Raw genomic sequence first — 12602 nt, forward strand, 5'->3', positions numbered from 1 at the left:
TACTTATGTGTGGGGCAGAGCTATCAAAATAAGGGCAAGACCCTTTTGAGGTAGGGGCGTGTTTGTTTTGGAGATTTCAAATATCAGCATTGGCTACCATAAATCACTTACCCCACCTTTAAAGTGAATGATTTGTACTGTAAATATAATTATGAAAAATAATAATAATTATTATTTTTTTTTTTAAAGGTAGGTGTCTTATGCTCACAAATGCTGCAATTATTTGGTCAAAAATACAGTCAAATTTTAAATATTTTAAAATATTATTATTAATATATTTTAAAATGTAATTTATTCCTGTGATGGCAGAGCTGAATTTTTAAATATAATTACTCCAGTCTTCAGTGTCACATGATCCTTCATAAATCATATTTGATTTGGTGCTCAATAAACATTTCTTATTATTTTATTATGTGCAAACACTTATGCTGCTTAATATTTGTAATGCTTAATATTTCTGTGATACTTTTTCAGGATTAAATATATATTTAATCTAAACTTAAACATGACTTAAATATATTTTTTTAACTTTAAATAAAATGAAAACTAAAAAAAACTTTCAAATCACATGAGCCAATATTTTATTCACAATAGAACAATGAGAATATAAATGTTTAAACAGAGAAATTTTACACTTTTATCCACTAAATGAGCGCATTTCAAATTTGATGCCTGCTACAGGTCTAAAAAAAGTTGGCATGGGGGCAACAAAGGGCTGAAAAAGCAAGAAATTTTGAAAAGATTCAGCTGGGAGAACATCTAGCAACTAATTAAGTTAACTGACATCAGGTCTGTAACATGATTAGCTATAAAAAGGATGTCTTAGAGAGTCTCTCAGAAGTAAAGATGGGCAGAGGCTCTCCAATCTGTGAAAGTGTGTAAAAAGAATGTGGAAAACTTTAAAAACAACGTTCCTCAACGTCAAATTGCAAAGGCTTTGCAAATCTCATCATCTACAGTAGGGGTGTGCAATATATATAGTCTGTTATAATATCGTAATTGTTGTTTTAACGATATGTAATTTGACATTATCGAGTATTTTGCAAAAACCAAACAAAACACCTACGGAGTGCACGCTTACATTACGTGATGAAGTCTAGACTAGAGCACCACGTATGCATTTAGAGTGTGCTCTTTCACTGCATGATTCAGTCTAATAAAATGCACTAAGAATGATCACAAAATTCAAGATATGGGGCTGAAAATGTATATATACAGTATATATATACACATTTATATATATATATATATATATAATTTCATATAGTTAATATCACACAAAGAGTACTGATTTTTCTTAAAAAATAAGCATGATTACAAATGTGATATTGATATTATACAACAGTTCAATAAACAATAATTTAATATTGAGACTTACGTTTTAGACAACATATTGCCTGTTTTTGCTCCATTTCGCCAACAAAAAAAATATTCCAAACAGCTACAGCACTGTTTTGCGTCTCTGAGCAACATGACCATATGTTTTGTTCCTGAATGAATCAACGGTTTAAATGATTCGGTTCAGTGGCAATGACTCACTTATTAACAGTGAATAGCTGCCACCTACTGGTGGTTTTAATTTCACATTCAAAGCATCTTTTAATTTTTAAATAATTTAAAATATCAGTATTCAATGTTTTATGTTTAAAATATCAAAATATTATGCATTTGTAACTGCAGGTTAAAGCACTCCATGTCCCTCTGAGCTGCATTAAACAGCGTGTAAATGCATCTAAATGCCATTCAGATGCAACTTCTGCAAAGATTAATTTTGTTGATACTGGTTTCATTTGTTTGGTAACAGCCTAAATGTCTTATTATTCTAATTGACTGATTAAATATAACAATTTGACTCAGAAGTTGCACACTTTTAGAAAAATGGCTTTTTTAAAAGTAAAATTGCCCATAAAAGGTAAAAATCTATTTAAACTTATATGAAAAGATTAATTTCTATCACTGATGTTTACTGACCTCACAGAATATGAAGAATATCAAAAACTGCAGCTGTCCACGGTAGTCAGATATCAGCACCATAACACAGTCTGTAAAATATTGTCTGATTATCATTATCGAAAAAATCCCCAAAAATATCAAGATATCTTTTTTTTTTTCAATATTGCACACCCCTAATCTACAATGCATAACATCATCAAAAGATTCAGAGAAACTGGAGAAATCTCTGTGCGTAAGGGACAAGGCCACGGGCAAGGTCTTTGGGCCCTCAGACGACACTGCATCACTCATCGGCATGATTCTGCCATTGACATTACTAAATGGGCCCAGGAATACTTCCAGAAACCACTGTCGTTAAACACAATCTGCCGTGCCATCTGCAGATGCCAACTAAAGCTCTGTCATGCAAAAAGGAAGCCATATGTGAACATGGTCCAGAAGCGCCGTCGTGTCCTGTGGGCCAAGGCTTATTTAAAATGGACTGTTTCAAAGTGGAAAAGTGTTCTATGGTCAGACGAGTCCAAATTTGACATTCTTGTTGGAAATCACAGACTCCGTGTCCTCCGTGCTAAAGAGGAGGGAGACCTTCCAGCATGTTTTCAGTATTCAGTTCAAAAGCCAGCATCTCTGATGGTATAGGGGTGTATAAGTGCATATGGTATGGGCAGCTTGCATGTTTTGGTGAGTGATTCAGCTGGACGCGTCTTCTGTCTTTCACCCTCTCAAAGCGGATCTGTGCATTATGTCTTGTGAGAGCAGAGCAGTTCACATGTTGCGTCTTTTGCGTGCTCAGGTTATTTATTTCAAATGCAGATGTGCCGCAAGCACGGTCATTATAGAGGATTTTTCATATTATGCACATTATAGGTCAGCACAAATGTCTTTCATTGGCGCATGAGGAGGGGGGATCCGACAAAATGAGGTACCGGATCGGATTTCGGAGGTGCCAGATCCGGATCCGGCACAAATTAAGCCCTGGGCTTAAATAATCAGAACTAAACAAGAAGATGAATGGGACACAGCTGGAAACAAATGATAACTAATTAGGATTACAATTAGGCACATCGGCAGCAAAACAAAACACAAGACACAAGTCTGACATCACTCCCCCCTCCTGGAAGACACGTCCCGCGCCGTATAACATCCAACGGGGAAGGGAGGTGGGCGCTCTGGAGGCCTCAAGGGACAGGGTGACTGGATGGAAGGCCTCCAGGGTGGCCCCCATTCCAGGACCCACGGCAGAGCAGGGAGCTCGGGCAGCCATGACGGATCAGGAGACTCGGGAGGCCATGGCGGATCAGGAGACTCGGGAGGCCATGGCGGAGCCACACTTCTTGGGCTTAACTGGGGATAAGGAGCCCGTCCTGGGCTAAGTAAAGAATCAGGAGCCCTCCCTGGGCTTAACTCTGAATCAGGAGCCCTTACTGAGACAGCGGTGGCCTGCGAACTTGATTTAGGAACAGCCGGCAGACTTGACTGAGGATCAACCTGCAGACTTGATTGGGTGACGCCTGGCGTTTCTGGGCTGAGGACAGAGACAGTACTGGGAGGAGAAGGGTGGTCGGAACATTTGGCCAGGTATGTGGAGGATCCTGGTGAGGGGTGAGCTGGCGAGGCCCAGTGGTTTTCGGGAGGGACTAAATGATGATCGCTCTAAATCTCTTCTACTTCGAGACTTACACCATTTAAATAGAGAACATGATTAACCAGCTCGATCAGGGAAAAACTGTACATGGGAAGATTGCAGCCGATTACATCATTCAGCCCCAGTCGAAAACAGACACATAGCGCGGCGTTGAACCAGCTCACCTTGTTGGACTCCTCTACATACCTTTCCAACTCCCGACCACCCTGCCACAGACACCAAAGCCTGTCTTCAGCCGCTGTCATCTTGTTAGGTCCGGTATTCTGTCACAATCTGCCTACTGTGTAGGAGACGGGGAGACAAAGGAGCGCGGAGTTGAAGGAGAATTAACAAACAGTCTTTATTCTTCAAATCAGGCAGGAACACACACATAGAGAGAGGACTGACGAACAATACCAGATGCTGGACATAGAAAGACACTGGGTTTAAATAATCCAAACTAAACGAGGAGATGAATGGGACACATCTGGAAACAAATGATAACTAATTAGGACCAAACAAGAACAGGAAAAGGAAAAACCAAATAAGGACATAGAGGGAGATATTTGAGCAAAGAAGGCACATGGGGAGCAAAACAAAACACAAGACAGGACAGTCATGTATATATATTAGAAATGACAAAATAATTTATTTCAAATAGCCTACTCATTTGTAATATTTCATATTTTATCTTTAATATACAGTAAGTTTAATACTTAAATTGACAAATTAAAGGCAGTAAAAATATTACCATAATGCATAAAAATAAGTTAAATATATTATTATTTACATTAAAATAGTGAGAATGGGTATTTCTTGCATTGTGGTAATGAGAATTGGGGAAGGTGTTGCTTGATTCATAACTATGAATATTGTACACACATTTATAATAAATTCATGAAGCAGCTTCATCTTAAGTTCTTTTTCCCCTTCCTAATATATTTAGGAAGACATTCCTCACACATACACATTTATCAACACATACATAAATGGAATTGTTCATTAAAAAAATTAACTTCTGTCATCATTTATTCATCCTCAAGTCATTCCAAGCCTATATGCCTGTTTTGGTTTGCAGTGACTTGCATTGTATGGCAAAATAAACAAGAAAAGTAAAAAAAACAACTCTAAGACATTAATCAATAAATAAAATAAGTCATACAATAAGTCATACAACATATACATGATTTTTATAAAAAATATGGTGTCCCAATGAATAGTAAAGGTTTGTGCTATTGGTAGTTGAATTTGCAATGCAGCTTAAATCTATTGCATAAACATGTTCATATCAGCGCACAAACATATTGCATAACTGCAGAACAACCCCCAACCCAGTCTCCCACCCACCCATGCACAACACGTTTACATGGTGTCCCTCTCTCTTACTCTCTCCGCTTGCCTCTCCAGGCTTGTTGTCATAGTGATCACAACAAGGGAATAATCATATGCACACTGGCGGCGTCTTTCACAGAGTCACATTATAGTTCATGTGGATCAAACCCTCTGTATTGTGCAACTGCAGAACATGCAGCAATTGAGTATCTGTTGTATTTCCACTGGAAACACTGATTATTAATGTGCACAAGTCAACATAAAATCAAATTTAATATTTACTTAAATACATTTAAATTTTTTTAACCATGAAATATGTCACTTGAGGCAAGAATTGTGTTTTCTGTTGATTTGTCTGTCTAGTAGAAGAACTGGTGTGAAAATTGAAGAGAAAGGAATAATAAATCATGTTAAAAAAATAAAAACGCAAAATGTGTTTGTTTTTTTAATTTAATATATTTATTCTAGTTGTTTGTGTTCAGGTGAAATCAGTTGAATTTTATTATTATGTGTGTCTCTTTCAGGTCCGGTGAGAATCGGGTCACCATGCACAAATGCTTTTTACTTCTTGTCTTCATGGTAATCATTCTACCATCACTGGGTCTATCCAGGTAAACATCCTATAATCAGAAATACAGTAATTATAGGCTATAATAACGTCAATAAAAGCACTTCAAGCAAAAAATACAGCTTTTGGGTAATATCCTGTTTTCTGAAACATGTCATTTTGTCTCAAAATAACATGTTTTCCTTTAAATACGGTACTATGTATGTATGTGGGTCAATGATAAACAATGATGTCCCAATTATGCCAACATTTATTTTTTTTGTAAAGAATTTCAGTCTTTTAATGAGGCAGTTTTCTTTTTTACAATCCCCAGACAGTTACACCACCTAAACATGTTTGAATTTGATCCCCATAAAAATATCAAAATAAATTTTAACTCACAAACTGAAGACATGTTTATAATAAAAGATTCATTTTTTTATGAACTTCATTTTTAAAATGTTTAATTTATAGCAAGCATATATTTTAACTCACACAACATAAAACAATAGATATAGGCTATCAGATAGTATCCAAACACTTAGAACATTATAAAAACAATAAAATATAAAAATAAAAACATTAGTCGATCATATTCATATAATGTTCAAATTCCTCTGCTAGGAAATGTGTGCATTTGAGGGGAAATTACTTCATACATCTATATAAATCTCCTTAAAACCAGTTAGTAAATAGAAACTGAACAAATACTGGCATTAAAAAAGTTTAAAGTGTACAAAAACTTTTGGTAGCCACGGTGTATTAATGTACATTATTATACATTATATATCTTCTTGTCTGCTCCCCAGCCTGGATTTGTTCTTCAGGTGGCTTTTTGACATCCACTTCCTAGATGAAACAGATGTAAAGTTTCAGTAAGTTGTCTAAATCTATAGCTGTTGGTTAATTTAATTAACCAACTAGACATGCACAGTTTGTTGAGACCTACATCCACTTTGTTTTATCCCCTCAGATGTGTGTTTTTGCCTGATAACGGAGCTTTTTTTGTGAACTACGTGATCACGTCCAGTCTGATCGGAACGGCTATGGAGCTTCTGCGTATTCCTGCTCTTCTGGTGTACTCTCTTCGCCTTTGCTTTGCCAAATCTAAAGCTGAACGCATCCACGTTAAAAGAGTGAGTGAGTCCATACAGTGAATAGTGTATGAAGTCTCTTATAGCTGAAGGCTTTGTTAATTTGATCAATTTTATCTTATCAAATGTAGTAAAAACAGTAAATTACTACAATTTTAAATAACTGTTGTCTATTTAATATGTCTGTCATTGCAAAACTGAATTTTCTGCATCATTACTGCAGTCTTCAGTGTCACATGAACCTTCAAAAAACTTTTTAATATGATTTTTTCTAAAGAAACATTTCTTATTATGAAGTCTGAAAACAGTTTTGCTGCTTAATATTGTTTACCATCATACACGTATATGCATACACTGTTAAACTAAAGAAGAATATTTGAAGAATCTTTCCCACAGCTCTTTTCCATACAAAGACTGTTCATAGTGATTTGTCAAGCACCACAAACAGCAGTAAATACACTAACAACCTGTTTCTCCATTCTCATCGTCAGAGTCAGGCCTATGAGTTTCAGTTTGGTCTTGAATATGCCTGGACCATGTGCATATTTTCAGTCAGTATGACCTACAGCATCACCTGCCCCATCATTGTACCTTTTGGTGAGTCTGCGTAATTTTAGGGGTTTTATTTTACAAAAAACAGACTTTTCTTTTAGTACTTCTTTTTCTGCTCCCTAATTTCCTCTTTCCTCCCAATTTGCACTCCAAATCAATTTATGTATCATCTCCACTGCACCATTTGTGTGGTGTTTTTCTTTTCCTCTCATTTTTTCTGTTCCTTTCTACCCACAGCTCTCTTTTTTCTTTCTGTCAGTCTTGATTTCTGCCTCCGTGTGTGTTCTAGTACCTTGTTCCCGTCCTCAGTCAGTGTGTGGGCGTCTGAGCCGTATCTCCAACAGCATCTCAGTATCACGGTGTGACATGGCCGCTAGGTGCGAACCCGCTGTAGTCTTCCAGACGCTCCGACCCGTCTAGCCGAGATCCAGACGCCCACTCCACGCCTGTTCTGTCACCAATACACACCATGACTGTTTATTTACTATAGACTGACATCCATCATCATGATTTTTCACTTAGTTCTGAATTCATTTGGCATCTTGCACTCACATGTAGTCTATGTAAACAGGTAAATATATAAATATTATACCTGTGCGGTAGCATACAAGGTCAGGAACACTTCATACAAAATGACTTTACCTGCAAAGCATTGCTACTGAGCCATCGGAAAAGCACTTTTTAAAATTGACAGTATTTAGGAGGATCAAAGATTATTTGATAACTCCAGCTCTGGTTATTTTGCAGGGTTGCTGTACCTTGTGCTGAAGCATATGGTAGATCGCTATAATATCTACTATGCCTATTTACCCACAAAGCTCAGCCAGCGGATCCATTCGGCCGCCATCAGTCAAGTGGTGGTGGCGCCCATTCTCTGCATGTTCTGGCTGCTGTTCTTCTCTGTGCTCAGACTGGGTAGGTTCACACAGAAATATCATGCCTAATCAAATATATGGGGCATGTGCCTCCTCAGATTACAATAACAAGAAATGCCATTAAATACACTACCTATCTATTTCTCCATTCTCAGTCCTATGAGTTTCAGTTTGGTCTTGAGTATGTCTGGCTGGATCATGTGCATATTTTCAGATACCGTAGTTGAATCTGTTATTTTCTATAAAATTCTGTAAGTACCAGGTTATACTTGCATTAAATGTTTTTCTTTGTTAAATATATAACCAAACCACATTAAAAAGGTATGGCCCCAGTGACATCTTTTGTACCTTTATTTCTGAAAATGTTCCAAATAAATCCAAGGCTTTTCTATCAGATTATAAAAGAAATGCCAATTAAAAACATTACTAGAATGACTGAACTATGGATGAAAAAAAATGCTCTAATGCCGACATTAGAAAGTGTTCATGTTTTACTGTAGAATACATGTTCATTTGGAGTCGAGACAACAGTCACTCCAAGACCCAGACCAGACCCCTTAAGACCCCAGCTTGGAACAAGACTAGACCACTCCAGGCCTAAATCCAGACCAATATCTAAGCACCAATGCTCAGATTCAGACTGTCCATTTACAATGAACTAGAAAGGAGAAAGTGTGGAAATTATTACACAATAAATACTTTGACAGTAGCTAATTAGAGTCATGAAAATCCTTGCAAAATCACTGTAATGGTGAAGATACTTTGCTGACCTTTGCCTGAGATAATTTCATTTTTTTGGGAAATTGCAGTCAAGACTGTGGTCTTGTCTAAGTACATACACTGCCCTCTAAAAGTTTGGAAACCTTCCTAAACCTTCCAACAAAACAATGACCCCAAGCACACTTCCAAGCTGTGCAAATCGTATTTGGAAAGGAAACAGTCAGCTGGCATCATGTCTGTCATGGAATGGCCTCCCCAATCACCCGACCTCAACCCAATTGAGCTACTATGGGAGGAACTGGACCGTGATGTCCGTAAGAAGTGTCCAACCGGTGTGAATCATCTTTGGGCAATCCTACAGGAGGCTTGGAGTAATATACAGCATCAAGTCAATGTTTGAATAAACTGACGGCTCGGATGCCCCGATTATGCAGCGCTGTAATAGCTGCTAATGCTGGATATTTTGATGAATCGAAAAAGTTTTTTCTATGTATAAACTGTTTATGTAATAAAATATGTTTTTGTAGTTTGTGTTGTCCCTTATCAGTGCAAAATTATCACAAATGAAAAAGGATTCATGCCAATATTGTCCAAAACCCCACTTTTCTAGGGCGTTTCCAAACTTTTGGAGGGCAGTGTATAAAAAAATTACATTTCCAGAACCAGACCCAAACCAAGAGACTAGTAATGAGACCCAGGCCCAGATCAAGACCATGCTTATGTGGTCTTGAGAAATCTTAAGACCAAGACCACAAGATCAGGTCTCCTGCTCTGTCCCATATAAAAGCAAAACCTCATGATTTATCTCTTGTGCAGGTCCAATGCAGCCCATCAGTCTGTTCACTTTCATAACTCTCTTGTGCTGTATTGCCTTCTCCTGCTTTGGCTTCTGTCTGAAAAAACTACGACCTGACAGATCAACAAGCTATCAGGTCAGTGATTAAACCTTGTTCTTGATGACTTGTAGAAACAGGGGGCATGAGTGAATTGTATTTTTACATTAAGCAAAATATCAGTTATGATTTGTTGCAATGTGACATGATTGTTATGACAGTTGAACACATTTTCAGAAATTAACAAGGACATGGGGGCATTACATTTACACTACATTATATGATATAGTTAAGCAATATCACACAAGCAGAGTGTTTTAACAACTATTGATTCAATACAACAGTTAAACAAATTTTAGACACACTATTGAGGATATTGTCTGTTTTTGCTTTATTTCATGAAAATTGCCACAGCATAACCACTGTGCCACATAACATTTCCAATCAGCACAAAGTGGTGTTTTGTTAATAAATAAATCTGTGCTTTTAAATGAATCGGTTGGGTGAATGATTCAACGACCCATTCATAAAGATGTCACTTGCTTCATTGCAGAACGATTTATATCACCTATTAGCACCAAGGGTCATGATTCTGATTCATAGGAAGCACATGAGCTAAAATTCTAAAAATATAGCTATACCTTGAATGCAGGGTCACTTTGTTATTTGCAGTTGGCTTATCTATGTTTCATACATGAATACTCCCATAGTTATGTTTGAAAAAAAGGAAAGTTTATGATTGTTACCTTAAAAACTAGATGCATTTGTTAACAGTGCCGCCTTGAAAACACTGAAATTAATTTATTTTAGATGGGCTTTGAAAATAAGCTCTCAAAGATGATTTATTTAGGAAAATAATATCTTCAGGCAGTTAAAACTGATTGCTATTTTGTTTTGTTGCAGATGTCCGATCAGACGACAGAAGGAGGCTTCACTGATGCGGAAAGAAGCACCGTTTCCACCACAACCACAGCTAATGTACCTGCTCATCCTGTCACAGCTCATTTCATTCATCACACTCTCATTTCAAGTCCTCTTTATGAAATTAATTTGTCTCTCTCCTCTCATCTCCTCTAAGGCTTCCACTCACAATGTCAAAGGCACTTCACATGTAGCATGTTGCATAAACAAAAAAATGACACTCATGCTGTTCACCTACTCACCTCTCGTTCTTTCTCTCCCCAGCTTTTTATAGCCTCCGTCTTGTTGGAGCCAGAGTTGGGCCTGACTCCTATGCCCTCTCCGGCCCACCAGAGCTACGGCACCATGGGAAACAGCCAGAGTTCAGTGCGTGACGCCGAAGGAGTGGAGGAGAAGGATCTGGAGGAAACTTTGGAGACTGAACTCAAGGATGAGCCAGATCCCAGCTGCCCGAGCCCTCTCATGGACAGTCCTGTGTATTTCCAGTGACCAACCTGCCCCCGGTTCCCACTCCCTAACGCTCAAGCCCCATGCCTCATCTTAGCTAGTGGCTGATAAAGAGGCACTATGCTGCAAAATGTTTCCTCTACAACCTCCATTTATGAGTAAAAGACAACAAATTGCGGCCATCCAAGCAAACTGCTTCGAAAATCTTGTTGGGAATTCACTGACATGGCGGTTTTAGTTCTGAGGACTTTGACAAGCTTTCTAAAGAAGTATCTGAAGTGGATAAAAGCAAAGATCTGTCAAAGAACGACACCAGCCACTTCTCTTGCTCGGACTACGCTTTCTACTTTCTTGTGTATTTTTCTTTTCTCCCTAATAACATTAATGGGTGTCTGGTGGTTTGGTTGACTGAGGCATGGAACATTGTATTTCGACAGATTTTTCGATGTACTTTTTTATGCATAGTCACATTGTATAGCTCCAAACAGTTGAGACATCCAAATCTTATTTGCTTATTATTAATCCTTTTGCTGTTGTTGCAGTTTGTGCTTATTATGGTTATTTTTATTCAGTACTTGTATTTTAGCAATGGTATGTAATTGTGCAACATTATGCTGAGAGTGCATTGTTTTCATGTGTTTACTATTATTAGATTATTATTACTGTTATTAACACCCTCAACCTTTATTGCAGTGTGCACCAGAGTCAATCACTCCCAGTTATTGTTTGTTTTGCAGTGACAATAGCAGTTATGTTGTGCATACTGCAGTCAATTGGCACTACAGTAGATTTCAAAGTCAATGAGGCACTCATTCTATAATTTGTTTGTTTGTTTCTTTCCTGTGAAGTTCAATCAGTTGTTTGGTCTGTGGGAGAGATGTGAGGACATTCGAAATTGAGCTTTTCGCTGACTAATATACAGTCTAATTTAGCAGACTTCACTTAATGAACTGAAAATAAAATCTGTGCAAAAACACAGGCATTTGTAGGGAAAAAAAGACAACAAACAGAGATGTTAAAGGAATGATCAGAAAGACTTAAGCTCTGTTGGAAAATGAAACTCGCTCAGTTTCTACAGTAACGCACTTACAATATGGTCTATGGAGCATTACAGAGGTATAAAGCTCGGAAAATCAATTATATTAATGCTCCAGGCAAATAAATAAACACTGACTTCTAAAATTAAACATTGTCTTTTTTGGCCAACAAATTATGTAATTCCAATATGTTGACACCGTCATTGAGTTCATACCTTTCTAATTCAGCATTTAATACCAGTTATTATAAACTGAGTTATATAAACTATGATTTGTTTTAATAGTTGTATTTAGTCAGATTTGTTTCAGTTGTATGTCACTATTTGTGCCACAAAATTACGCTTTGTAACGCTTTGTAAAAATGACTCGCGGTTCAGTGAGGGAGTCAAGGGAGTCAACTTGGTAGCAGCTCTGAACAATATCCTGACTTATTCAAATAGTAATTCATGAGCGAACTCGAGGCTGTTACGTGAATCTTTTTGACTTACACGTTCACACAGCAGCAGAATACGGTTGTCAGTCCCGTATTTGAGTCCTTAATACGGTTATGTTCACACACAGTACGATTATTTACGGGTGTGACAACCGCATTCTGTAACCGAACTCACAGACGTAAATATTCAGAACTCACATCTGCATTCTCGGAACACATGCTGTGTGAACACAA

The 12602-nt window shown here is 37.5% G+C and overlaps 1 protein-coding gene across 1 annotated transcript in view; it reads left to right on the top strand.

Moving 5' to 3' along the window:
- LOC306850792 (calcium permeable stress-gated cation channel 1-like) overlaps positions 1–12076 on the top strand; it is a 55640-nt gene extending 43564 nt beyond the window's left edge. Inside the window, exons 16-23 of the mRNA XM_079386656.1 lie at positions 5434–5520; positions 6266–6331; positions 6430–6592; positions 7042–7147; positions 7850–8017; positions 9514–9629; positions 10434–10508; positions 10716–12076. Coding sequence (XP_079242782.1) covers positions 5434–5520; positions 6266–6331; positions 6430–6592; positions 7042–7147; positions 7850–8017; positions 9514–9629; positions 10434–10508; positions 10716–10940 — 1006 coding nt within the window. The 3' untranslated portion in view covers positions 10941–12076. The remainder of the gene's footprint in view (positions 1–5433; positions 5521–6265; positions 6332–6429; positions 6593–7041; positions 7148–7849; positions 8018–9513; positions 9630–10433; positions 10509–10715) is intronic.
- The last annotated feature ends 526 nt before the right edge of the window (positions 12077–12602 follow it).

The sequence above is a fragment of the Barbus barbus genome (genome assembly GCF_936440315.1).
Source record: "Barbus barbus genome assembly, chromosome: 30".
Taxonomy (NCBI): Eukaryota; Metazoa; Chordata; class Actinopteri; order Cypriniformes; family Cyprinidae; genus Barbus; species Barbus barbus.